General features: G+C 37.8%; 1 protein-coding gene across 6 annotated transcripts in view; it reads right to left on the minus strand.

Annotated features, from left to right (window-relative positions):
• The window catches only part of LOC140303001 (dedicator of cytokinesis protein 3-like), a 172,608-nt gene that overhangs the window by 39,925 nt on the left and 105,452 nt on the right, over nt 1-27,231 (minus strand). For all 6 annotated transcript variants that reach the window (XM_072381560.1, XM_072381559.1, XM_072381562.1 and 3 more), the window contains exons 6-9: nt 6,980-7,128; nt 5,245-5,329; nt 1,874-1,915; nt 1,299-1,453 (exon numbers count right to left, since the gene is read on the minus strand). In XM_072381560.1, the coding sequence (XP_072237661.1) occupies nt 1,299-1,453; nt 1,874-1,915; nt 5,245-5,329; nt 6,980-7,128 (431 nt within the window). The remainder of the gene's footprint in view (nt 1-1,298; nt 1,454-1,873; nt 1,916-5,244; nt 5,330-6,979; nt 7,129-27,231) is intronic.

The following is a 27,231-nucleotide window of genomic DNA, read 5'->3' on the forward strand; positions in this document are numbered from 1 at the left end:
TCCCTCAAGCATGAAGGAGTCTTTGGTTGCCTGTGGTGACTCAGAGGAAAGACATGAGGAGAAATGTGGAAGGTTTCCTCTTAAAAGAAGAAATAGTGAAGACTTGAAGTAGACTAAAGAGGATAACGACATCACAAAAATTAGTCTCGGGCTCCAGAATAACAACAGTGTTTACTAAAACATAATATATATACACACACTGACTCCTCTCCTCTCCTCTCCTCTCCTCTCCTCTCCTCTCCTCTCCTCTCCTCTCCTCTCCTCTCCTCTCCTCTCCTCTCCTCTCCTCTCCTCTCCTCTCCTCTCCTCTCCTCTCCTCTCCTCTCCTCTCCTCTCCTCTCCTCTCCTCTCCTCTCCTCTCCTCTCCTCTCCTCTCCTCTCCTCTCCTCCATTTAAGACCTCTGTCATCTGAGCACCTCAGAGGAGAAAATCCTGTCATTAAACTGATGCTGAGTCAGGAGACACACATAAATCAGACCATCAAGATCAAATTAATTTTTTTTGCATTTTCTGTACGTGTTATGAGAAACTTTTAGCTGGTTTAAAACTGTGAGACAGAGCAAAATGATGAGGGAATTCTTGTTCAGCACTTCACCATCCCTTTTCCTACAGGGAGCAATTTCCTCCTCAGCTCCCCACACACATGTACACACTCATGTCATCACTGTTGGCCTAAATCAGCCTCATTATTGACATTAGCAATTCTTTGTCTGTTAGCATTGTGTTCTTTCCAGAAATAAATAATTGATAGGCATTCATTAGGTGGAGAGGAGGGAGGGGGGTCATGAATTATTTACAGCAGCTTCATGTAGCCACTTGGCATTGATACTCTATGTTATTAAAGGCAATCAGATAAAGGGAAAACATCATGGCCAAAGAGCACATGAGTGCAGAGTAATACAAAAGTTAGAGAGAAAGGATAAATCATGTATGTGCTTTGACAGAAGTGATCTTAATCATTATTATTCTACCGATTAAAAGAAGGATAATATCCTAAAGACACACATAAAGTTGGGAGTAAATACATGTATACACTTTTTGTTATGCCTCATGGCTGGAGATTCAAAAGGCTGTAATATCAAAGTGGATGTTTTCACATCACTGAAACAAACAGCCAAGTTCCCAACAAAGTGCAAAAGTTTAGCCTACAGTCTCTTTCAATCCCCACATAACTCAACACAACTACATTTGGCATCATAAAAACAAAAAGGGAGAAGGTCGAGGTCTCATCATTTGTATCCAGTGAATCTGCATCTCGATAACTGATGAGTCAGTTGAAAGTATTTTTGTATGCATACCTGATAGTCTTTCCCTCTCTCAGGTCATATAGACAGAAGAATATGTCAGTGTCCTCTCCTATGCTGTTATAGGTGAAGCTCTTCAGGTTGACCAGTAGGTGGTGGGGTACTGGAACCCTACAAGACTCCCCGTGTCGCTGTCGGGTATTTTCACCCTGAAAATCCACATAAAAAACCCTCACAATTCATGTGGCTTTTACACAGTTTTTGCACCTTGTTGCTCTACACAATTCATAGAGGATTTCTCAAAGCCAAGTTAACTTTTACCTGTTCTGACTAGTTGTTGGTTTATAGGAGGCAACAGGGTGAAGTATTTTTACTAGTTTTAAAATAAGATCACATGACTGGTGGATTTTAAGCCAAATTAATTTTTTAGGGTTCCTAAATGTTTTATTAGTCAGCAGAATCTTAATGTAGCAGTTCCCAGTTGTTTAGAAACATCTGCTGTTTAGTTTTAATAAAGAAAAGAAACTCATAACTACATGTGTCAGGTATTTGTATGTTATTTTCATAGAAGGGAACCTGGGAACTTGATCGAACATATGTGTCAACATCTATAAAATGAAACACATTACCTGTGTGGTGCTTTGTTGGACACTGTGTCTGCTGGATAAATGCTGTAAAAAAAGAAAGAAAAAATATGTTAATCACATCCTCTCATACTGCATCTCCTAAATTTGTCTCCTCTCTTAATTTCATCTCTTTACTCTGTTTTGTTTACTTCCTTTACTTGTATACTAGTTTAATTTCCTCTTCCTTCTATTATTTCCCTTCTTAATCATCCCCTTTTTCCCTCTCTTCTGACTATATCACTCTGTTTCATTCTCTTCTCCTCTCTTCTTACTCAGAAGATGAAAAGGCATGAACGCCCCAGGGACTAATTACTCCGACCTGTCTCTAATTCCTCAAGTGGCTGTGTGAGCAGAGAGACAGCAAGAAGTCAGGAGCTATTTGATGAATTAAGTAATGACAGTGAATGACAGGACAGCTGTAAACATTGCACCTGAGCAGAAATCAACACCAGCCTCCAGTAACTTTCACCTTGTTTTTGTAATGCTGAATGTTTAACCAATCAGAAATGTTTGATGCTTTAAAGCACAAATGCACACAGCTAAATGAAAAAAAAAAAATCTAAAAGGCCCTTGTGGGAACACGTTTCAGCAAATACAACAAACATTTTCATGAACCTACACACAAACACATCTAAACATTTTGATTTGAGCATATCTGCTTGGACATATCTGACATATTTGCTTGTACTTGTGGTGCACACTCCTTTAGGTGAGCTATAGAGAAATGTTTAATTTTTTTACTTGAAAAATGTCTAAAACTATTACTTGATCCCAAAAATTCCATCTGATACCTGATTAACTAAAATAATCCACATAATCTACTTCTATTTAACATATGTTACAGCGTGACTTCGTATTTCAGTCAGTTATATAGAACATAGATTGCTTGGAAGGCTTCTTGTTGCTCGTTTTATATACCAGTTTTGTGTATTCCTTAAATTTTACTCTTGCTGCAGTAATGTCATTTACCAGAAAAACTAATTAAGTTAACTCTTAAGTTCTCATGCTGAGTGATACAAAAAAATTCTTGTTCTAAAACTGTATTTCATGTACACTAAAAAACTATACACACGTTTTTTTCTCTCTCTGTTTATTCACTCATCTCCAGTTTTCATCCTACCATCTACAGACTTTAGCACTTTATCTCTCACCCTGTCCTCAGATCAGTCTCTAGGCAACAGAAGAAAGGGGAATCACTACAACAATAGTGTTTGACTGGTGCAGCTCAGCTATTTAAAGCAGGACTGATGTAACAGACAGAAGTATTACTAAGAGACCGTCAATAACTGAGATTATGTGTCACACTTCAACTCATAACAACATTAATTGGCTTCAGTTTTCTTTGCAATGGAATATTAGTTAAAATATCCCTGGAGATCTGATGTAGTTTAAGTTTATCCATTAAAATCAGAAACACATTAGGAACAAGAACAAATAGTTACCACACTTTTAAAAGCCTGAACCAAAATATTCATGAAGAAAACTGTACTAAATAGAATTAACTTTTGCATAAAATGCCTTGAAAAAACCTTGAAATATTCTTTAGATGATCAAAACTTTCAAGGTTTGTTACATTTCAGCCTAGTCTCACTCCAGATTGTGAAATAGCTGTTTTTGTACAAAATGCCAAGTCCTAACAAAGGCTCAAAAACTGTGGGGTAGCAACGTTTTGCCTTTTTTTCTTATAGGGCAGTGTTCCTGTGATATAATGGACAACCCAATTATGTATTTTGTTAACTTAACCATATCTATATATTTCAAATGTCTAACTGCGTAGTTTTTAAAGTAACCTAATCACTCACAAAAGAAAAGTTGGGTCATGTGTTGCTCCATTTTTGTTCTCTATTGACTTATTGTGTGAATTTTGTTGTACACAATGATGGTTTGAAGACTTGATTTTGAAGACTTGATTTTGTATACCTAATCATTTAGCATCAATAATTAATTTGTCTTGTGAGCTCATGTAGCCTGGAATGATAATCAATATATAATTTATTCACTGATGATGATTCACGAAGCACTCAGATCCACCACAGTCACCCAAATAGCAGCCAGAATTATTCCAAATTCTGTTTTTTTAAATTTGTTCTTTTAACCAGAATCAGGAAGGGCTTCAGACAGAAGTAGAAGTTTAATTTTACAGTTCACATAATCAGAACAGAAGTTTTAAAATGACCTGAAAAGTTGTGTTGAAGTCATCAGAAGACAGAAGTGGAAGTGGACTGTAAGGTCCTCTGACGTGAATATGAATGAATACTTCATGTTCATTTTATATCTGCCCTGGGATGGGAGTGGTAAAACGTACACAGGTTGAAAAAGTGACATGGAAAATGTTGGCTGGTTGAGGCAAGGCTGAACATTTCTATATGTGAAAAAAAATAAAGTAACACATTCTGGGAGAATGTGTTGCTTGAGGTTAAACCTGTTAAATTAAAGTTGGAGGCTGTTTTCAGAGAAAGATGAACTGGGAATAACAGGAGAAATGATGGAATGGCCAAAAGAACACAAAATTAAAGCACGTACTGAGCATCAAAATGCAACAACAGTGATTCACAGACCTTTGCTCAGGTCTTATACCAGTGAGAGCTTACAAATCCCCGTTCATTTTTTATAAAATGAACAAGGTGCGTAGCAGCTGTAACTGAAAGTCAGTAAAGTCAATAAACATCAATAAACATCGACACTGTCATAAAAAAACCCAGAAAAATAATTAGAACTAGGCAATTCAATAGCATCTTATTGAATTCAAATGCAATATTAGATACACCAGCTGAATAGAAATTCTGTTGGTTACAATCCTTTTGAACATTTGCAAGCAGTTTAAAGCTAAAATTAATCAAATTCAAACATTTATATTCACCTTTTTCTGGATGAAAAGGCAGAAACAGTTCTCCCATCCCATTAATCTACAGCCTAAAATGAGATGTGCGGCAGAATCTACTGAATGTTTAATTAACAGCTGTGACTGTTACGCTGTGGAAGAAAAATGTTGGTGTGATGACCTCTTTGACTTATCGATGTAAGGAGTACTTATATGAAACATATTTGTGACATTTTGTTCACCAGAAGCTGCTTATCTAAATGCATTCCTCTGCAGCACAGACTGAACTGTCCACCAGCAGGCTGTTTCAGAACCTACAGCCATACAATTATTTATGAACATCCCTTCTGATTGGCAGGTGATGGGGCTCCACGTCTATCTTGAGCCAACTGGAATTATAATAAATAAATAATGCAAATTTCATTACTCAGCACTTTACCAGATATAATGGCCGCAGCAACAGACACGAGACTGTGAACCAGAGTCTGAAGTAGACTGAGAAGGCTTATCTATTAGGTGTAAAAGACTTCAAATCACTGAATAATGGTCTTACCATCTTATAAAGATCTGAGACGCTAATTTGGTCTTCATCAACCATCTCAAACTCCTTCCTTGGCACCAAGTCCAGACCGAGGTGTCTGAGAGAGATAGCAAGAAGGAGATGGATGTTCTTGATATCACACAAAACAACACTCACATAAACCATGCACACATAATATATGAAGTAATTTTAGAGGTGGCCTTGTTCCTGAGGTTTCCTTTCTAGTAAATCACAATTAACACATATTTCACTTACAAGCCAGTGGCCATGAACTCAAAGACATGTTCAGAATTTTCCCGGAAACTAATTAAAAGTCTTAGACTGTAAGAGAGAAACTAGGTATCAATTTCTGTATTAGCCAATCATGAGTTTATACATAGTTTCAATGGGCTCATTTTCAATCCCAATCTCTGACGTGTTTGGCCATCTGACATAAGACACAGAAGAATGTGTGAATGAGAGCAGCTTTATTGGAAATTCAGCTGTATTAATTTACACTTGGAGCATGTACAGCACACCTAGGCCCATTTGAGTCCAATGGAGCGTATGCATACAGAACTGATCAAACTCCAACCACAGAATATGGTTATGTTCGTTTGGTTTTGAGAATCCCAAATTTGAACTCTCTAACTTTGGTTGGAGTAACACAATAATTTGATTTTGTCTAGTGTCATGCAAACATGCTTTCTGGCAGTCTGACCTGTTGCTCTTTTGTTTCTGACATGTTACTTCTCTAACCAGCTCTGCACTTCATTTGCACTGATCTGCACAACAAGAAAAGTAGCTTCTAATTAGCTTGTTTTACAGCACACTGTTGTAGTCTGATATGATTGTGTTCCTTCAGTGAGGAAACAAGTCCCCCCCCCAAAAAAAACAGTAATGAGTAGAAGCAGTGATATTATTCAGTTGTATTGTTGATCTTAGTAGATCTTAATAACTGTTTCAATCACAGACATACTTTTCCTCCTACGCTCCTTCAAGTGGAAGCGTTTTAATGTACTCTGGCTTTGACTGATTAGGGGAAAACTCCCTTATTTAGCAGTCACCTTGGACATGCATTAATTTGCAAGCACATCTCAAATCATATCCACTTATGAGTGTGACAGTATTATAAAAATGTGGTGAGAAAAGCACTGGTTTATGATTGAATGGATGTTTTTTTTATTGTGTAAACACAGCATTTTACCATCCTGTGAGTTTGTAAGGCTGTTACCCCTGACAGGTAAAAGACAATTTTCAGAGAAATCCTTATTCTTGTCTTATTCTTCTGTTCAGCACCATAAAAATGAGTAGGCATCACTTTTTAAACTGTCTCTTCCCCTTTGACACTGGAGCAGTGCTTTTTGAAACTAGTAATCACTTAATCTACAAGCAAATGGGCAGCTTTTCTCAATCTTTATCTGTTGTAAACAAACCTTAACAAGTCTTTTCAACCATGGGTTTTAATCTTCATCTACTTGCCTTACGACTGCAAGAGTCCTCCAAATAGTTTTCACTTTTAAATCCACGCAATGATGGCAACTCCATAACCAGTTTGTGCTGAGGAATGATGTGTCTGACACCTATAGAACAGCTACACATGGACTTTGTGATGTGATTTCTTTTGTCAGCTATTATCAACAAGGTGAAGAATTTACTTCTCTAATATGCATCCTCTGGATTTGTTGTTTCAGTTAATATGTGTCAGTGTGCATAAATGTGTGCTTTGATATGGGATATATGCAGATGTTTATGTGTGTATTCTCACTCATTGCCCCAGTCGAGTCTGACGGTGATATGTCTCTTGACGTCTCTGCTCTGGTCTTGCGTCAGGTGACCAGACAAAAGCTGCCTTCTCAGGTCGATCAGCTCCATCATTACGTGGCGAACCTTGTAGAACAGATCCACCTTGTGTCTCTGATAAACAGAAACAGGGAAGATTAATCCAATATTTTCCAGGGAAGGTGAACTAACTTATTATTCTTTCCAGCCTTTTGTTTCACATGTATCTTCTCAGAAAGATGTGGAGCCCAGTAACTATGCAAGATCAAGACAGTTTTGTGACTCCATTTCGACCCTTTCACTGTGTGGCTTTGAGCTATGTTTGTTGCAGCCACTTAACACACACTTTCAGATAACCAGGATTTTAAACTGAACCACATCATATATTTCATGGAAATGCATGTGATTATACTGAGAAAAAAACAATTGCATATAGTTAAATAACAAAATACAGTATTTGTAACCTGTTGCAGATGTCAAGAATGAATAATAATTATATTCCAGTTATATATCAAAATGTTGATTAAGAAATGGTTTCATTGCAATCTGCTCCTCTACTCTCAGTAACTGTAATTGTCTATGGTCAAATTTAACAAAGCAACCCCGCACTATGTTTTTTGCCTGCAAAGGCAAGATCGAATTGTCCATTTCTTCTAATGAAAGCTCAGCAGTGGTTTCCTTCATGATGATCTTTTTACATGCCATCTTCAAGGGATATTAAAGACAACAATTATAAACATTCCTCAGTTTTCTTCAGGGATCTGATATTGTCAACTAATGAACACCCAGATCCTTAGAAACGCTTTGTCAACTTTTTACTATGAAACTCCATTTCACAGAAAAACAACTTTCAACTAAACGATGAATTAAAAAGAATAATGAAAAGACCACTGGTTCCACCTCTGTGAACGTCTCAATCACATTTTCCGAAGCACAAAAAAAATCGATTGCTGTCTTATGAACCTGAGCCCCTTTAAATGAAGGAATGTTGAACTGACTCTTCCGGCGTCTCAGCACCACAGAGTGGACTACTGGGTGTCAATAGTTTTGTTGATTAAAAAAAAGAAAAAGACCAAATGTAAAAAGATTTGAGCTCATACACAAACCTGGAACAAAGTTCCAGCTACAGCTGTTTCTATCATTAGCACTCTTATTTACCCTGCAGGCCCTCCACAGAAGGCAGTGGGGTTCAAAGCCCATTTAGTTATTCGCAGGACAGCGAGAAAGGCCAGTAAGACAACCGCTATGGATGCACAGACATATCTACTAAACCCATAAAAAATGACTGAGATTGCAGTTCTATAGGGTTTACATGAAAAAAAGCTTTCCTAGTACTCATCAATAAAGTACTTTGCATGGAGCATTAGTACACACAAATGGATTACATGGTATCTGCATATACCGGCTTTAAACTGTTTCTCACGCAGAGTTTATATTGCACATGCACAAATGTTGGTATTTGAATATGCATGGATACTTTCCAAGATATAAACAACATGTGCAGAGGTCAGGCAGTGAACCCAGCAAAAAAGAGCAGCAAACCACAAGCTCATTCTGTTGCCTGTAATATCTCCATTTTTCTATTTCAGTATATCTCTCTATGTTGGGTGTCACCAATATACAAATTATCCTTTTTTATTAGAATATTTATACAACTGTGGCTTCAGTGGAGCTGTTTCAGGAATTTTATAAAGCGTTTGTTGAACATAGCAGCAGCAGCTTTGCTATCAACTTGTAATTTGCCCGTTAGGTGTCTTTGCTACCCTCCCAGTGCATGCTGGTGGAAACGGAAGTCTGAAATTAGATAGGAAACAAACACAGCACGATACGTCATGTAAGGTAGATACCATGTATCAGTATTTTAAGTGAAGCATCTCTGTCTAACTCTACTTTTAACTAAGTATTGACAAAGTTTTTATAGACCACTCAATTTGCATATTCCTCACTGAATATGCAAATAGCTTAAATTCTCTAAATATAGAGAAAGATTTCAAAGTCACTCCTTTATTAAATTTGCTTAATTTTCTAAATATAATTAAGTTGTTAAATCAAGACACTGGATATAATTTCCTTTTTACTTGTATTTGATAAAGATTTTAGCAAACAATGGAATTGAAGACTTAAGTTCTTGCTGCATTTAACAAAATCTCCTTACTTCTCCATCAATGCCGTTTGCACATGAAATTAATTTAATAAACTTAATAAACATAAAACAAGTCAACTTGCAGAAATATAGGAAATTAGCATTACAGTTGTCCTGCACGTAACTGTATTTAGGGCTGAAACTTTCAAGTAAAGTTTCAGTTTATGTCACTTATTCCCCAGGATAAAGAATCACACTATCATGACAGGTAAAAACAACAGATACATCTATATACTGCCAGCAGTCTTGGTCTGACTGTAAACGTTTATTCAAAACAGGGTATCAATCTAAAAGATTGCTTTCTTGTTATCAGAGATTTTCAGAAATTATCACATAAATCTGAGGCAATGTGTCCAAATGGAAGAGACTGTCCCAGAACAGACATCTCCTGCTGGTAACTGTTGCATCATCCAACGGAGCTGAGTGATTTTGGTCATTTTAGCCCTCAGCGCAGCAAGCGCTCGCAGTAAAAAAATACAAAAACTTTCAGTCAAAGAGTGTCACATTTTAAAAGGGTTTTAAGTTACTGCTTAAAATAGCATTTCCCCTCAGCATCTGTTTCGCATTTGTTTTAGAAGCGATATGGACATAGAAATTAATACTCATGCAAGTCAAAGTACAAATGTAGTGTGAAATTCAGAGAACACAAAGGAAGCATGCTACCCAATACACATACACTGATCTCACTGCGCACAGTGCTGAATCATTAGATAGCAGTGCACTGTCACGTGCAAAATGAACAAGCTATGATTAGGATTAGGATATGATTAGGACAGCATTTATTTTATTTGGTGCTAATCAAATATCAAATACACTGAGGTAACAAATAACCAACAACAACAGCAACTTTTGTACAACAAATCTTCCTAAATTGTGAAACAAAAACTATATTACAATTTGTGAACAGATGAGAACATTACTAAAATATGCCAACAGCTCATTTTAGCCTGCTTTTTGCGTACTATCACAGAGGTTCTTGAACCAAAGACTGCCCATTATGAGTGGTCCAGTTACTGCTCTCATGTGGTAAAGCTCATATAAAACCATATACAGCATAAATGGGTACACTCCCAGGGGTGCACTTCAGTTAAAGCAGCAGAACAGAAGTCAGTAATCAAACTCAGAGTGCTACACAGACCAATCCCCAAATGACATATCAGCACAAAGACACACAAAAAGAGCACTAAACTCTTATTTACAGGACCATGCTGAGAGAGGGTGTGCACGAGGAACAAGGTACAAAAAACACAAATGCTTTTACACCAGAGAGGTGCCCAAAGCCAACTAACTATTGTCAGCCAACAGAGCCGCTGTGGGAAACAATAAAGTATGTGCTTGGAACAAGTTCAGCTCAACAGATGGAGACAGCGTATGTGTTATTCCCCTTTAGTACATCAGTAAAGGCAGACTTTGTTTGCCAAAGATATCAAAGACATAGAGGTAAGGTAACTCAATTATACAATTCAGGTAAATCAATTACTTGTAGCACTGCAACAATAAACACTGCAGCAGTCTCTTAGTGATTCTCTTAGGATACTGCATTACAAGATTAACAGTAACCTGAGAGTTACGATTGGAGTTATATTGAATAAGAAAAAATTGCAAAAGTTGTATCTATTTGATATGAGACAGTTTCTATCAGAAAAAACAATTCCTGGAAACAGAGCCAAATTCTAAAAGATTGAGAACAGTTTTCTGATAGTTAATGAAGTTGTGGGATTAGTTACCTTTAAAACAATTTTTGTTTCGCAGTTATACAGTCAACTTTACTGTTTCAACAATGGTTGTTTATATTCGTGCACCTCAGGTGGCGTGCTGTTGCAAGTAACAAGGACACTACATTAGCATTCATCACGCATGCAGAAACGTGCAGAACCAGATTTCTTTGTGTTCCATATCAATCTCTTGTCTACACTGTGATCAAAGCCATAATAAGTATCAGGTAACCAACATACTCATGTAAACATCCTTAGTTTAAAAATATCTTCATATGATCACAGAGAGCAAACTAAAAAGAAATGATGACTTGAAACCTAATGGGGACAAAATTAAAGCATTGGGCTGATTTTGAGCAACAGGCAGTGGAAGCGTTGCAGCCATGTGCCATCTGTACTTTTTTTTTTATTCAAACAGCTTGCAGTGCACTTAAATCCCCTTTAAAACCAGGACCGTGGATTTATTTGGGACATCTGGCCATCACAGTCAGTGGGTACATGTGCTTGACCTTTGTGTCCTCTTATGAGTTGATCAACTAGACTTGGAAAAGATGCACCAGCTGGCACAACAGGGGGGAGTGAGTCTCCTCTCCACCTTAAGCTGGCATGAAAAAAACCACCCACCCACACCACAAATACAGACACATGATGTTTTGAATTGAAAATGGCCGACATGTTGTTTCTTAAGGAAAGATTTAGATTCTCACAGGTACAGCTGAACACACTTTTTCTCCAACAACAGTGTGGAAATCTGTTTTAAAACAACTATCTGTAGATTTATCCTTCTCCTTACTTCCACCACTCCCCAAATGCCTGTGAGAAATCACACCTTCACATCCAGCAGGAAGACTATTTAGACTTCAGCAACATAAAAAATGGCAAAGCGGGTCTCAGATAATGATGCTGTTTATAAAAGCCAGTTGGTTTCATTGAACCTAAAATTTAGAGCTTTGTGAACAAAGTGAAACGAATAATATTCAAATCACTTCAGCAAAGTGTGCCCCACAGAATAAAAGTGTAAAGCTGAGCACTAAGACAAAAATAACAACTGCTCATGTTTGAGCTTGCAAGGCTGCTGTGTTTACCACTGTCAACTTAATCAAACATTTATTTTCCTATTTATCGCTACGTTGGCCTTTGCTTTGCACAGTTAGGGATATAATCTAAAGATTTGAATCACTGTGACAGCCACAAACTACAGAGACTGACTTTAACTGCTTCCTTCATTAACAAGCACTGCATATTTTTCACTGTAGCAGAATTACATCAGCTGTTTCTTCGAAAGGTGGGTCAGGAACCAAATGTAGGTCTCCTTGGAGCTAGACTGTCAAGGCTCGGCATTAATGTATAAAAGGATTCTATGCGGAGTGACAGTTCTTATAGCTAATGGGATATTTGTGACGCTTCTTTTTCATTAGAGACATCCTACTCCATTTTTACACCTGATAAATGAGAAAAGAGAAAAGCAAAAAGCATATTTAGAAGGCTTTCCCTTGGTCTTTCAGGGGGTTGGAAGTACCTGATTAGTGAACTAATGCTGAATAAGCAGAAAATCTGAATGTTGCAGATTCCAGTGATACTGAAAAAGCTATCATTCCCTTTGTCAGCATGAAGGCGGAAGAAGCTGAGCATCATTAGATTGTAGTGCAAAGTGCTCATTTTACAATCATAAATGTAGGAACATTAGTCTTTGGTAAACTGTGGCTTGGTGCACGGGAGATTGCGTGCTGTTGTTTTACCAGAGCTTGTTAGCTGAAAAAAGCAGCCTGTCTCAGCTGGAGAGGACACTAATGAGACTGGACAAAAGAATTAAGCTGTAGAAACCAAAGCAGTGAGTTGAAAGATGCCAAAATGCTCTGTACAATGCAATAGATCTGACTTCACAGATAAGCATAACCTACCTGACACTTCTTTACATTGGGGTGGCACATAATACATTCAAATTACATGGTGGCACCACGGAAACAATGCCAATGGAAAGTCACCTCCTCTCTTTGAGATTCTCAGGTAGTTCTCAGGTACCTTGTTCTCAGGTTGCTGAGAACAAACTACTTTACTCATCATGGTTGAGACTCAAATTCCCTCACCCAATCGAGGTAGTATTATTCTAAAGTCAACTCTGGGGATAACAGCGACAGCTTGCAATTGTACTGTTCCATCACAGTACAAGTGCAAGACTTTTGGACAAGACATCCTGGTTTGAATAATCTGTGTGCCCCGTGTTTTAGGCTGTGGTTGCTTTTGTCTTGAAGTGCTGTTTGGTTGTTTTCAGTGTGGTTTGGCCAAGCCTGATGTTACCTGACATAGTGCACGAGCTTTGCTCTCATCTTAATAAAGTTAATTTAAAATCCTTTTCACTGAAGTGGTGGTGGATGTAGAGGGGGCTTGTAGACCTGGTTACCAAGACGATAAGGCAGATGCTTGTCCCTTTCTGTGATACCAGCCTGTAATTATAACACATTTTGTGCCTCCGCCATGTAATGCTCTGTTAAGAAGTCATGTTCATTTTCTCATTTCTGTAAGACCAGGCTGAATCACAGAGTCAGGTAATAATTAAGACATTCTGCCTTGTGCTGGAACCCAAAAAATCATCCTTCTGCGCTCAACAACAACAGACTAGTTGCCCTAACAACCTTCATATAAGTCTTAAAGAGACTGTTATTTGGCTCATTTCAGTGAGCAAGTGAACATATTTCAAGACTTGTATGATTTGCTTGTTTATAATTGAATACCTCACAAACAGACTAACGTTTATGAGACTGAAGGGTTGTGTGTCTGAGAAGGTGATCAGCAGCACAGGAGCATCCCAGAGGACTGTACTCTCACCATCTCTTCACTCTGTACACCTCAGACTTCCGGTGCAACTCAGAGTCCTGCACTGTTGTGGGGTGTCAGTGATGGACAAGAAGCAATGTGCAGGAAACCTGTTGACCAAATTGTAGCATGTTGAAGGCACAATTACCTAATGAGGGTGAACAATGAAAATATAATCGATCTTAGGAGGACCATGATAAGCCAAACATTTAAAGATGATAAAAGTTAAAGAGATGAAGAGATAAAGATGTTGCAAAAGCTGCTCAACATACACTGTATTTGCTAAAGGCTAAAAGATCTATGCTGTTTTATCCTTGTCACCTATCATTGTACTGTAGGTCATATACCCAGGTATCCAAGACGGTGGATAAAAACTGGCTTGCTGGTGGAAGCTTTTAGAACGAAAGCTGAGCGAGAAGAAGTGCTGGGTTCCAGATGGTTGTTCCAAATGTCTTTTCCCGATGTTTGCATGATGTACACCACCACTTAAAATGTAGGGAGAAAACCTAAAGATTAACTAAACAAGAGCCAATATTCATCCTAAATCGTGGACGCTATTTCCAAACAATTTACTTTATAATACATAAGTATGATTGCATACACAGCTCTAACATTTAGCATGACAGAGTGTTTGCTGTCTTAGACCGGCTCCTTAATTTGAGTAAGTGCATGTTGATTCATCAGCACTATGGTAACACAGTTCTCTGGCTGCCATCTCGTAACACATAACATGCTAACCCACTCTGACAAGCTTGGCTACATATTAAATCAAGTAATCTGTAATGTGTAACTACTTACTCTGGGAAGTTACCAGTTTGAGGCCTTCTAATAGGATGTGAACCAGCCTGGCACCTCTCAAATCAGAAGGGACAGTCTCAACACCTCTGATCCATTAGCAAATGCCCTGTTTCATCTTCACGCTTGTCAAAGCAGTTGCAGTTTTACTGAAAATAAAAGCGCTGAGACAAACCACCAGGGAATACGAACAAAGAGCCTCTGAATTCATTTTTGGTCTCCTCTGCTCAGCTGTTATTGTAACATGCTGCCATTGCTATGTAATGATAAATCCGAACAAGGGATGATTCCCATGTTAAATGTGTCCTTGAGCCTTAATTATACACCTGCAGTGGATCAAACCTTGAACTTGAGGTTGTTGACAAGCAGTGACCTGAATAGATGAAGATAATCAAAATGCACTAAGACAGGGCATTTAGCAGATGAAACTGAACTCATTACAGTAAGATGTTTTTCATTTGTATCCTTTTTGGCCCTGAGAGATTCTTAGCGCCAAGGATTTTATTCTGAATGAGTACAACTTGTTTTCTTATTCATGTAGAAAACAATCAACTATCTTGCATCAACTAGGTACTACATTGCATCACGAAATGTGTCTTGGGTGACCTTTTCTGATTGAATGCCATTTCCGACCCCCATCTATATATAAAGAAGTAGTCATCGTAATACATACTCTTGGGGAAGAGGCAGGACTTCAGCAATAAGTTTTTTTGAAAAACCTGACAAAATTTTAAAAATACTGTATTTCACTTCAACATACTTTGTCATGCAATAGATATGATATTAGAAAGAAGTACAAAGGATCATGAAAAGAAGATGAAGTTGGGATTTTGCAGAGCCAATGCACCTCTGCTTATTAAAGACATACAATAGACGATGTTCTACTCTTTGCACTGAACCAGTTACATGCAGAAATGTGAAGAAAAGCCTGAAAAAAGGAGACCACAAACAAAAAGAAAGATCTGAAGTTTACTTTTTAAGATGCCTCTCTGAGGAATGTTAAAGCCACTCGAGTGATAAACCTTACTTGAGTGGTTGATTAGAAAATATTATCAATGATGGCCTTTTCTTTTTTCTAGTCGTAAGTCAGAGACCAGAATACCCTGCTGATGTCAAACAAAGTAGTACAGCAGTCCACTGCTGATTGGATCACCACATGTTAATATCAAGTGTAAAAGGTCTCTGACAATCTGCTCTGTATTGAGGATTCATCTGGTATAACAGCCAATAATTGGGATTTCAACAGTATTTTGGCTTATTTGTGCAGTAAAACTTGCAAAAAGTTAGTATTTTGAGTCACTGATCATAAACTTGCAGATTTATCTTGGAAAAAAAACAACTGCATGTTAATGCTGAATTTATTTGTAGACATATAACCTCCAAAATGTTTCACAAATGTCCAATTTCCATACTAAATATCATTGTAAATGCAAGGGCTTTGTTCAACATTTATGGCTGTACATAGCTAATTTTCATTTTTAAATAATGCCTTTGTGTCCTTTTACTGAGAGAATTAGATGTTACTTTGATGGAAATACATACTTTACTGCCTGACATTGGCAGAGTTACTGTTAACCTGAGCTCTTTGCAGAGTGACATCAGCAAAATAAATAAATAATGATCTTGAAGTATAAATCAAAGAGTTTGGTAAAGTCTATAACTTCTAGCAGAAGTTCAGTGTCATGGAGCGTGCAATGTGTGCTGTGAGTATGTTTGTGCTTGCTGCTGTGGTTGTGTATGACAGCTGCATCCCATGCCCGTTATTTATCCAAAATCCCCTCATGACCTTGTTTGAACTCTATCAAGTGACAAGCAAGAAACACACTCAAACGCAATAACACACACACAGTGATCACAGCAGCAGAAAGTGATAGCAGGGATGCCAGTCTGCCTTTTCTCATGCTGTGTGTACTTCAGGATGTAGACACAGGAAGGGCAGCTTTCTCTCTGACTGTAAAATGCAGTTACAACACCAAGTGAGACAAGGTGTCGCACAGAAAATATATTTGATATAAAACTGATGTTATTTAAAGTACGTAATATGAGGATTTAGTTGCTGGATGGACAGACCACACGGCTCCAGTTTCAGTTCCGATGGCTTCTGGTGTCTTAGAATTAATTCAAAAGTCTGTTGTGGAGTTTGCATGTTCTCCCCATGTATGTGTGGGTTCTCTCCGGGTACTCTGGCTTCCTTCCACTGTCCAAAAACCACTGTGTGTGGTTGTTTGTCTCGTTTGTCTCTGTGTGGCCCTGTGATGGACTGGCGACCTGTCCAGGGTGTACCCCGGCACTCGCCCGATGACTGCTGGGATAGGCTCCTTGGATGGATGGACAATGGAGAATTAATATATAAAAACATTTCCTACATATAATATTACAAACCTTTACTCCAAGTTTGTGTGAGTATATATCCGTGAGTGGAAGAAGCTCAAATTTTCAAAGGATATCACAAAGGAAAGACAAGTTTCAGAAAGCTTTATAATTTTGGAAGGATAACCTTTATATACAATTCATTGACACACCGTTTATAAAAGCATAAATGGGCATTTAGGAAGAACAAGCTTACCCTACAGCAATATAATCCAATATCAGATCATCAACTTCTAAAAGAGGTCAAAGGTTATGAAAATTGCCAAAACACATGCAGATAATTTAGTGTTAAAAAGCAAGAAACTAGCGAAATAACCCCATAATATAATGTTACAGGATAGACTATAAAACACAGACATCCCCCTCCCCCCTCACACACACACACACACACGCACACACACAAATATAAACAATTACGTCTGCCATCTTTTAACTACCCCTCAAAAACAGACATGCTTTTGGTGAAGCATGGTGGTTCAGTTTTGTTAATAATCAGTGGGCTTTACTCATTATGATCCAAAAACGAATCCCATTATTATTTCCACTGAAAAACCATGGTAATGGCTCTAACTCATAAGAAATGGAAAAAGGGAACAATGTTCTCACTGAAAGTCTGATATTTTGTGGATTTCTCAGTTCACTGTAATTATCTCCCGCTGCTCCCACTGTGCTATGTATCTAACAAATTCACATGCATTTCACACTTTTTTGCTCCCAATAGACAAAGGTGACTAATTCTACAGACAGAAATGGCTTTGTCACTTTTATAGAGATTGTTCATGCTAAACATGATAACTTTTTCAGTGAAAAAAAACAGAAGGCTACTTTTTAAAGAGATTTTTGGGCACTGGTGCTCTAAGAGTCATTGCAGGAAAGAGGGCAGACATGCAGCAAAGTGCCAGAGGTCGAGACTCCAACTTTGGCCAGCTGCAGGAATTGCTTTCACCCACGCTACACGGGTCATCTGTTGAACCAGCTAAGCTACCCAGCATCCTAGGTCACTATTTTGCCACACATTATTTCAAAAGAGTCACAGCAGGTGGGAATAAAACAATATTTACTATAACATTACTTAAATACTAAATCTTCTCATAGCCTAAATATTTACTAAAGTATTCAGTATCCAGGAATCCATAGCAACAACAATTTATTCCAAACTGAGATATGAGCCTGAATTTGGGTTCCTATCACCCAAACTGGCCAAGGGATGCAAATGCGGTTTTCACACATGAACACTGAAGAACATCAGGAGAAAGAGAATCTCAGTCAGAGTGATGTAATCTGTGTTATGGCATGAAAATAAGAGAATAAACCACGTGAACAGCTAAAATGCCTCAGTTTGGGGATATTATAAGAAATACGGTTCAGCTGTTTTACCTGCCAGACAGAACAGGATAACAAAGTGAGTGCTTTCTCTTTGAGAATAATTTCCAAGAGTGGGCTTTTTCTTTGTACATTTAAAATACGTCAGAAATAACATGATGTAAACATAATGAACGTTAATGCACACACTGTTAGCTGTATCATTAAACATAAACGACAGATGCTTGAAAAGACGACTTCTATACACTTTCCACGAATGCAATGAAAAAAAATACTGTATGCCTCGTTACTATGGCAACAATGGGTGAGTCACCATAGCAAATATATGACACTGCACTTACTGAAGTCTATAGATCCCGGGCAGCCACAAACATATTTGATTACGTGAAGCTTGAAGACTAGACAAAAAACACTTTCCATCTTTGTGGACAACTCTTTTTCTCTCTAACACACTCTCACACACACACATCTCAATCACAGGAGATTTATTCTGAAACAGACAAACTGCATGTCCAGATGTAAGAGAGACTACTTACAGTTGTCATGGAGGGATGATAAATCCACCAGTTTCTCTCCTCACCTTTTTCCTTCCTCCAGCAGTTTGTCACAACCGACCACTGGTAAGCCACTAAAATAAACAGCAATCCAAACCAGCAGACGGGAGGAAAATCACAGCCTGTCAAATGAAGACCAGCTTACAATGTACTGTAGCAACACCACCGCTCTCTCTGCTTGTGTGTCTATGTGTGTACCTATGCCTCATTCTTCATCTCCCTCCTCCTCTGACCTGCTCCAGTCTCCATCTTTCTTTATCCCCCCTCAGTTCCACCCACCCACCCACAGGCCAGTCTGCAGCTCCCAGCTTCTCTCCACTTTTGCAATGCTAGAGAGAGTGCACAAAGCTGATAAAAGATATGACGATGTGTGTTCTCCAAAGTGATATACACCACACTTGAAGATAAAGACATTTGAAAGCAGAACTCATTTCCTTAAGCAGTTGCCCAGAGGGAGTCTTTCGAATGAAATATGTGGTATTTGCGTTTGTGAAAAAAAAGAGCAAGTAACAGTAGATATAAAATGATAGACAGATAAATATCCAGCGGTACTCTGTCTTATCACCTGCATCATCTGCATTTCCTACTTGTTTGCACCTGGTTAACTTTTACAACTCCCATTTGAACTGAGCGTTGCTCTTTATAAGCGTTGCTCTTTATAATATAATATGATTCTTTAAACTGGTAAACAAAGGACAAAATGTGTGTTGCCAGAGCTGACAGTGTAATAGTGTCAACTGAAGTTAAGTAAAGCAGCTTTGGGGTTACTAATAGTTCACTAAGAGCTTGCAAATGAATATGATTTATTTATTTTCTGCTGTGCCATCTGTCTGACTCTGTGAACCAACCACGGAGCAATTTTTTAATGTTGAAAAATTTGGAGTTGGGCAAACAAGTGTAAAAGGGTGAGATTTTAGAGTTTTAAGCCTTGGCTTTAATTACAGACAGAGTTAAGAGAAATCTCCAGGCTATATCGTATTTTGGAATTAAATGTGTAGGTGATTTAACTCTACTTCTAGAATTTAATAGTTACTTTATCCCTGATTATTTCCACTATGCACCTATGCACTAACTGCTCAGAAATCTAAAATCTGTGTAGGGACATTAGATTAAACAAAGTAATCTGTAGTTAACAGACTGGTGTTCAGTGAAGTCATTGCCATATCAGCAATAATAAAACAGCCAGAGTCAGCCTGTTGACTTTTGTACTTCTAGTAAAAAAACACAATTTCACCATGAGTGAAGTGGATGTCTGGGATAAAGACACACTGTGTGTTGGCACTGCTTGGCTTGATTTGTGTGAAATGACTGAGATGTGCACGTTAGATTGCATTTCATGCAGGTTTGCATATCTCAGTGAAGAGCACATCAGCATTTGCTACAGTATGAAATATCAAAACAAACCACAACAGCTGTCAAGTCTTGATTCTTCAGACTGGAAAAGTTAAATTCACTCTGATGAGGATATGCACTAATAAGAGTTCAGCTTTATAAAAGTTTTTAAGAGTTTAAAAAATAAACTTCTAGAAAAAAATTACTTTAACTCTGCTTACTGTGCAGTTGATGGTCTCACATTTACACTCAAATTGAGACGGTTTTAAATCTGTTAGTCTGTTCTAAAGGTGAAAATATGATGCACACTTGCCGAGGATTTTTGGTAAACCTTTGCTAGTCTTAACACATATACATAACTCTCACAGTAATTGTTTCTCAAAATAACAGCTGAGGCTTCTTTTCAGTTGATGTTCAACCAATCCATATTTTCCAATTTTCTATACCCTCTTACTCCAATTTAGGGTCGCAGTGAGCGGGAGTCTATCCCAGCTGTCATTGGGCAAGAAGGCAGGGTACACCCAGAACAGGTCATCAGTGTGGTTCATCTTCACTGATACAGAAATGTGTATCTATTAAATCTTACAGTACAGTGCCAATCACTGCTGCAAATAGTAGGCCCGATCAAATATAAGGTCAAAATGTATTGCCTTTATTACAAAGGTATTTAAGTTCTTAGGAAAGACAGTTATCAATGTTTGAACACAGTAAAAAAAGGTAGAAAACATGTAACTTAACTACAAAAATATTCAACACACCATGTGCAATGAAAACAAAATCAAATAATTCGATCACAAACGAGGCTGATAGTACTGAATTAATCCTTAAAATATCTCCTTTATAAAGAAACACTGAAAATTACTGTGAGTAAAAACTTGGACACTGCAGTCTGGTGAACGCTATAGTGTAAAGAATTTCACTGTTAAATAGAGTAAAATGCTAATGTCTCTGCTGCCAGTAATTTTTAGTACTACTGCACACATTTAATTACAATATAACCTGTAATTTATTATAATAGAAAACAAGTATATATTGAATTTTAATATATTACAACTGGATAACTTTAGATTCATGTGATTTGACTACCTGCATGTGACTAATAATAAAATCTGCTTCTCTTTTGCATTACTTTAAAATGTGTGTAAGATTTTGCTTACAATCAAATGCACTTCATTCAAGTATCTCTGCAACTCAACTGCGTTTAACTGGGGGAAACAACCCACTTTATATTTAGCTATCTGTGCTAACACAGTGCTCATCATCAATCCAACAACTTGTTGCACCCACTTTGCTAATTTAACATGAGGAAAACTGAAACATAATCTAGCTAGAAAAACTCAGTATAAAAATAAAAACACAATACTTTAGCTATCATAACAATTATTAATTTCTGGTAATGTCCACCAATGCCAACACAATCCCGTGAAAGAAAGTGAAATTAATTGGTTCACAGTGCAAAACACTGTAATTTCATAATAAAGACTCATAAATTGCTCCTTTACAGTGCACCAGCCAATGAAGCAACAACTCTTGGATTTTAGCAAATTATAATACCAACACAATTTTTATGGTTTTCTTTCCCATCTGGCTTCCCATTCTGTCATTAGCTGCTCCATGACGACTGACAGTTTGATGAGGCATGTGATTCAGTGCCAGCTCTAGAATTAGATTGCTGATGGGACGTTGTGGATAAGCTTACTTTTGCACAACAGTTTTTACAGAGAGGGTGGTAAGCCTCACTGCTCCCTACACCTCTTATTCACAGTCTTCTCTCGTCACATTTTATCATTTGTAACAGACATCATTGCATGGTGGTGTGGTGGTTAGCAACGTTGCCTCACAACGAGAGGGTTCCAGGTACAACTCCAGGCTGGGGCCTTTCCGTGAGGAGTTTGCATGTTCTCCCTGTGTATGCATGGGTTCTCTCCAGGTACTCCGGCTTCCTCCCACCGTCCAAAAACGTGTATGTTAGGTTAATTGGTGTCTCTAAAATTGTCCTTAGGAGTGAGTTTGGGCACATGTGTGGTTGTTTGTCTCGTTTGTCTCTGTGTGGCCCTGTGATGGACTGGCGACCTGTCCATGGTGCACCCCACCTCTCGCCCCATGACCACTGGGATAGGCTCCTTGCTAAAGTGAGCTGTCAGTCAAACTGTATAAAGCAAAAGACTACACAGGCCTGAGGGATAGAAGACATATCTGATTGCACTCAGCCGTTATACAGCAAAACTGACTGAATCTGTGTCCAACTGACATGCTGGATTAAAACTTTTTACATAAATCCATAAAAAACAGTTCCTGTTTGCAGAAGATTTATCTTGGACGCCAGCGATGTCAGATAATAAAACATGAGTAAATGCTGTTGCTAGTTACAGACTTATTCTTTCACATAATATCCATGTAATGAGACTGAAATAATTTAGTCATTTCTTAATATTTGCGTAATTTTTAATAGACTTTTGGAAAAATGTGTCAAACTCTAAATCTAAATCAGAAGAACAAGACCCAAAACCAATAAAGCCTTTGTAATTCAACAGTTTTGAATTGATTTAGCAAATTTAGGTTTTTATGTTGAATGCCAGTTTTCGTACATATTTATCTATGTCAGTGCCTTTTTGCTTTTGCTTTTCTTCGGCAAACAAACCAGTGTGGGATTTTTATTTTAAATCACCCCAGGTTTCCTAAAAAGGCAACTGAGTTTGATCTTGTGATGAAGAAGTGGGAAGTTTTTATAATCAAATCCAACTCTTATATCATCCATGTGCCTTTTAAATAACTGTCAATTTCAGCGATAGAAGTACATTTGAATCCACTCTTCTAATCTCACCCAATGTGAAGAGGGACTGCTGCATTGCAGTTATCTCATCTTTTTTTTTTTTTAAGATATGTTAGATTTACATTAGTTGGGTACGTGGCATGCTGCAAAATACCATATGTTTATTTACTGTCAACAATGAAATGTGAACCAGATTTAATGTTGCATATGAAGCTATGAAGCACCTCGATAACCACAGTGTCTATGGTTCAACTCCAGATGGCTCCAAGTCTTTGTTTTATGTCACATCCATATTTATCTCCTTGGATCTCTATCACATCTATCATCTACGCAGAAATCGGAAATACCAATAAACATGATATTAAAAATTATGCCACAGTCAGCAGCTGCTTAGCAACCCTGAAGTAAAAGCGGCATGTTGAAGATTTATGAGGGGTTATGTAGCTGTAGCTGCAGCTGTGCCCAAAATCACACCCTCATTCGCTCATTTGCTTCTTCATTAGACACCAAATGGTTTTCACAACAGTGGGTAATGACGTGAGAACACGTACTAATCACTGTTATTTTGTGTCACCAATGCCAGGTGTAGATTGCTGCGCTGTAGGATTGTTATTAGCAGTGTAGAAAACATGGTCATCACTCTGTTGTTAAATATTTTAGCTTACTATATCCTGGATACATTTACAAGCTTGTAATGTGGACCCACAAATGAATGACAGGATGTAAAAGTACGGTATGATGAATAAGAAGTGACTATGGGCTCAGACTACTTCCTGGTCATCAACCAGGCTTTCTATAGTTTGATAAGTTGTATGAAGTGTGTCTCAGTCAAAAGGTTTTGGTCTTTAGATGTTTTGGATGATGAGCTCATGAAGCACTGAACTCCCACCAGAGACCATATGTTCGCCTCCAGGCTGCAGAATGTAGCTGAACAACGATTGCTCTCAGAAAAGCATTGTGTTTTTGGCTAAATGTCAATCATGTATCTAAACATTAGGATATTCTCTTTTGCTTTGACCTTGACCCTGTAAATGGGATAAAAAACAGAAATATTGTAAGTCACTATATCCTCTGGTACGTTTAGCAGGCAACCAGCAGAAACTCTAGATCGTGACAAATAAACGTCTTTACCAAAGCCAATTCCTGAACCTGCTCGGTTATATAAGCGGCATCAAATATGTAGCACCCTCTTTACTTTTGTCTGTTCATTCATCCACACATCTAATAATTCTCACCAATGAATTGATCCATCATCCCTTTTCCCTTCCTCCTTTCCTCTTGTATTTGATTCTCCCTCCGATCTTAACTCCCTTCACTTACAATGTAGCATTGAGAAGTCTCAATACCCTTAGTTTATTAAAACTCACAATCACCTCAGGAAGGTCAAGTGTGATAGGATGATGTGGAGAAGCTTTGCTGGCATGTTCCTTTCTCATTGACACATTTGTGATGTTTCAACATTTAGCTGCACTTCCCTCCAGAGCTTTTCACCTTTTAATGTGTTGCTCTCAGTTTCACCTTTTGTTTTTCTCTCATCCTGTTTATCTGTTTTTCTCTTGAGAGGCATCTTTTTTTTTTTGCACAGCCATGATGTGTACATGTGTGAAACCAAAAACATGAGATGACAAGGAGAAATAACACAATTCAGCAAAGGTAACTGCAGGATGTCACTGCAGAGTAGGCTCCAACTTCTAACGGTCATCAAACAGCAATACATCATTATGGTCTGCCATAAACCGCCAAATATATATTTTCCACATGTTGACATTTTTCTGATTGTGTAACATGTTAAAAAAAGTTATCTACTACCTGAAGGAAAAATTAAAGATGTCATATACTTATCTAGACTGAAGTTACGATGGCAGCATTGACTTAACTCATCTGTAATTGCTTTTACCAAGATTAGCTGCCATCCCACTTAGTTAACAGTTGAAATCTAGTAGCAGTAGTGGCTAAAACTGAATGCTTTTCTCAAAACATTTTTTGATAACACTGATCATAGATTATTTTTTTTTTTTTTTGCTTGAATCTAACAGCATTTACTTTGCTTAGGTCCAGAGCTTTGAATCTATCCTCTTTGTCAAGTTATGAAGAAGCGGTTTATCTGTTTAAAAAAATAAGACCCTGATATTTGTTTTATGTTTGCCTGCATGGTGGCAACTTATTCTCAGCTCTAAAAGATTTTGTGACATAATTCGTGACCTCTTAGCTTAATGTTTTGATTATATATATTCTTTAAAAAATCACATCGCTTAAAGATTTCAAGACTTTACACAAATCTTTAATGAGACTATAGTGAGTCTGTAAATGTGCTTGATTAATGTTTTTTTGTTTTTTTTTGGTACAATTAAAGGGGAATAATCAAAATATCTTCCGAAAGACACCGACTTACACCAAACTGTTTTCGGTGAGTAGATAAAAGTATTTATTTATTTATTATGCCAGAAATAAGGTCTAGGTTTAAAAATTCCGGAGTTCCCCTTGGTTGAACTGTGGCATTTCTTTGGATTTTTGTTGAAGTTTTCTTGCAGTCACTGCTCGACACTCCCCTTTATTCAAAAATATCAAACATTACTTTCTCCTGTTAGAGGATAAATAACTTTCCATGTTCATTAGTAGTGTCAAAAAGCATTAGTAGCATATTTCCTATAAAAATGTTACATCTGGTGTGTTTCAGACTGAATAATTTTTTTCTTCTACCCATATTAAGGACACACTGTGTTTTTCATCTATAAACTCCCCAGTGGGGGTCTGTATTCTCCTTCCCATTCTTCAGCACAGCAACAAAAAAAAAATTGTTTTTATTATAAAGTTAAAAGAACTGGACAAGGACAGATTCCTCTTCCTCCTCCCACGGCATCGCTCCAGTCACTCCTTCTGTACTTCTCCTCTTCAGTCTCAACTTTTGAACACACAGACATCCATATAATCTCGCCTTCAAATTTCACAGCAAAGGAATGTGTCCTTTTGCATTTATCCCCGTCTCCACGTTCCGCCGTCCATCATTGTTCAGTTGTCACTGTTCCCTCTCGTCTGTTTTTCTTGTTCACACATTTATCCTGCCTACACACACACACAGACACAAAGAACTACACATGCCATTCCATCTATTTTAAAATCATCTGAGAGATGACACAGAAGGAAAAATGTAGAGAAGGGAACAGAAATCAATGAAGTAGAATTAAGGAAGAGACGAGTAAATCTTATTCTGAAACACTAATTAAGTAAGTAAGTACTACAAACAAAATGTGTAAAAGATAAGGTAATGCATTAAAATATTGCATTGCAACATCGCCATTGTATGATGAAACAACTTTAGCCACAATAGAAGCTGTGTGAGAGTCTACCATACCTTGAACTTTATAATCATTAACTCTTTCTGACAATACTAACAAGCTGATCATTTGGGCTACCTTTGATAATGTTTAAGCTCTTAGTGCATGTTGATATGTGTTAATTAGTCCTAAACCAAATGTACAGTTCAGCTGAAGGAGATCATGAATGATGAAATGTGGTGGCAATCCATCCAACAGTTGTTTAGCAGAAGCTAAAAATATAGTTTCATATACGATTAATAAGAGTGGGTGTAATTTAACGGTTGCTGGAACCTTAAAAGGAAAGAAAAAGAATAAGTTGCTTCTCTGGTATTTTCTATTTTTACTTGAGTAAATATTTATATAGTTTACCTGTTTGCTAACTGGATCCAATCTGTGTCACCCCTATCTTTCTGTTATTTTTAATTCTGTCCTAAATACCGTCTCCCACCGACTGTCGGCCCGGCCTGTGGTTGTTCTTCTAACAAACTTTGTTTCACACAATCTTTTTCTATTCAGTATTTCGCACACTGTGTCTGAGTTCCTCTCTTGCTCACACACATACAGACACTATTTCTCACATCAGTAATGTGTAAAGTGCCTTTGGCGGCATCTAAAAGGTATGCATACAATACACTGGTGAGAGCATAACACAAGATGTGTGTTTGCAAAGGAAAGGACATGACACTGTATGACAAAGGTACAACCACGTTGATAGAATACATCAAAGAGCATATCTGGTATTATGTGAACCTGCAAGTGTAATGTATGTGTGTGTGTATGTGTGTCACCCATCACTTCTGCTCTGCTGCATTTACAAGCTTCAACACCATCAAAAGATCCAGTGACTGGGAATTCAGCACATCAGTGTTTATCTGTGGGTTCAATCATATGTCACTGTATGACACTCAAGGTGGACAAGAGTGAGCATCACGTACAAGTGTTAACATTGCAAACTGCCCCCTTGTGCACCAGAGACAGCTCTGACCTGTCGAGACATGGACTCTGACCTGAGTCTGCGGCATCAGCTGGAAGCTGTGAGGGAACCTCAGTCGATAAGACTTGTTTTTCCAGCACAAGTGCTCAATTGGCATCTGAGGTTATT

Source organism: Leuresthes tenuis, unplaced genomic scaffold (genome assembly GCF_036924035.1).
Source record: "Leuresthes tenuis unplaced genomic scaffold, fLeuTen1.0.hap1 SCAF_3, whole genome shotgun sequence".
Lineage (NCBI taxonomy): Eukaryota > Metazoa > Chordata > Actinopteri > Atheriniformes > Atherinopsidae > Leuresthes > Leuresthes tenuis.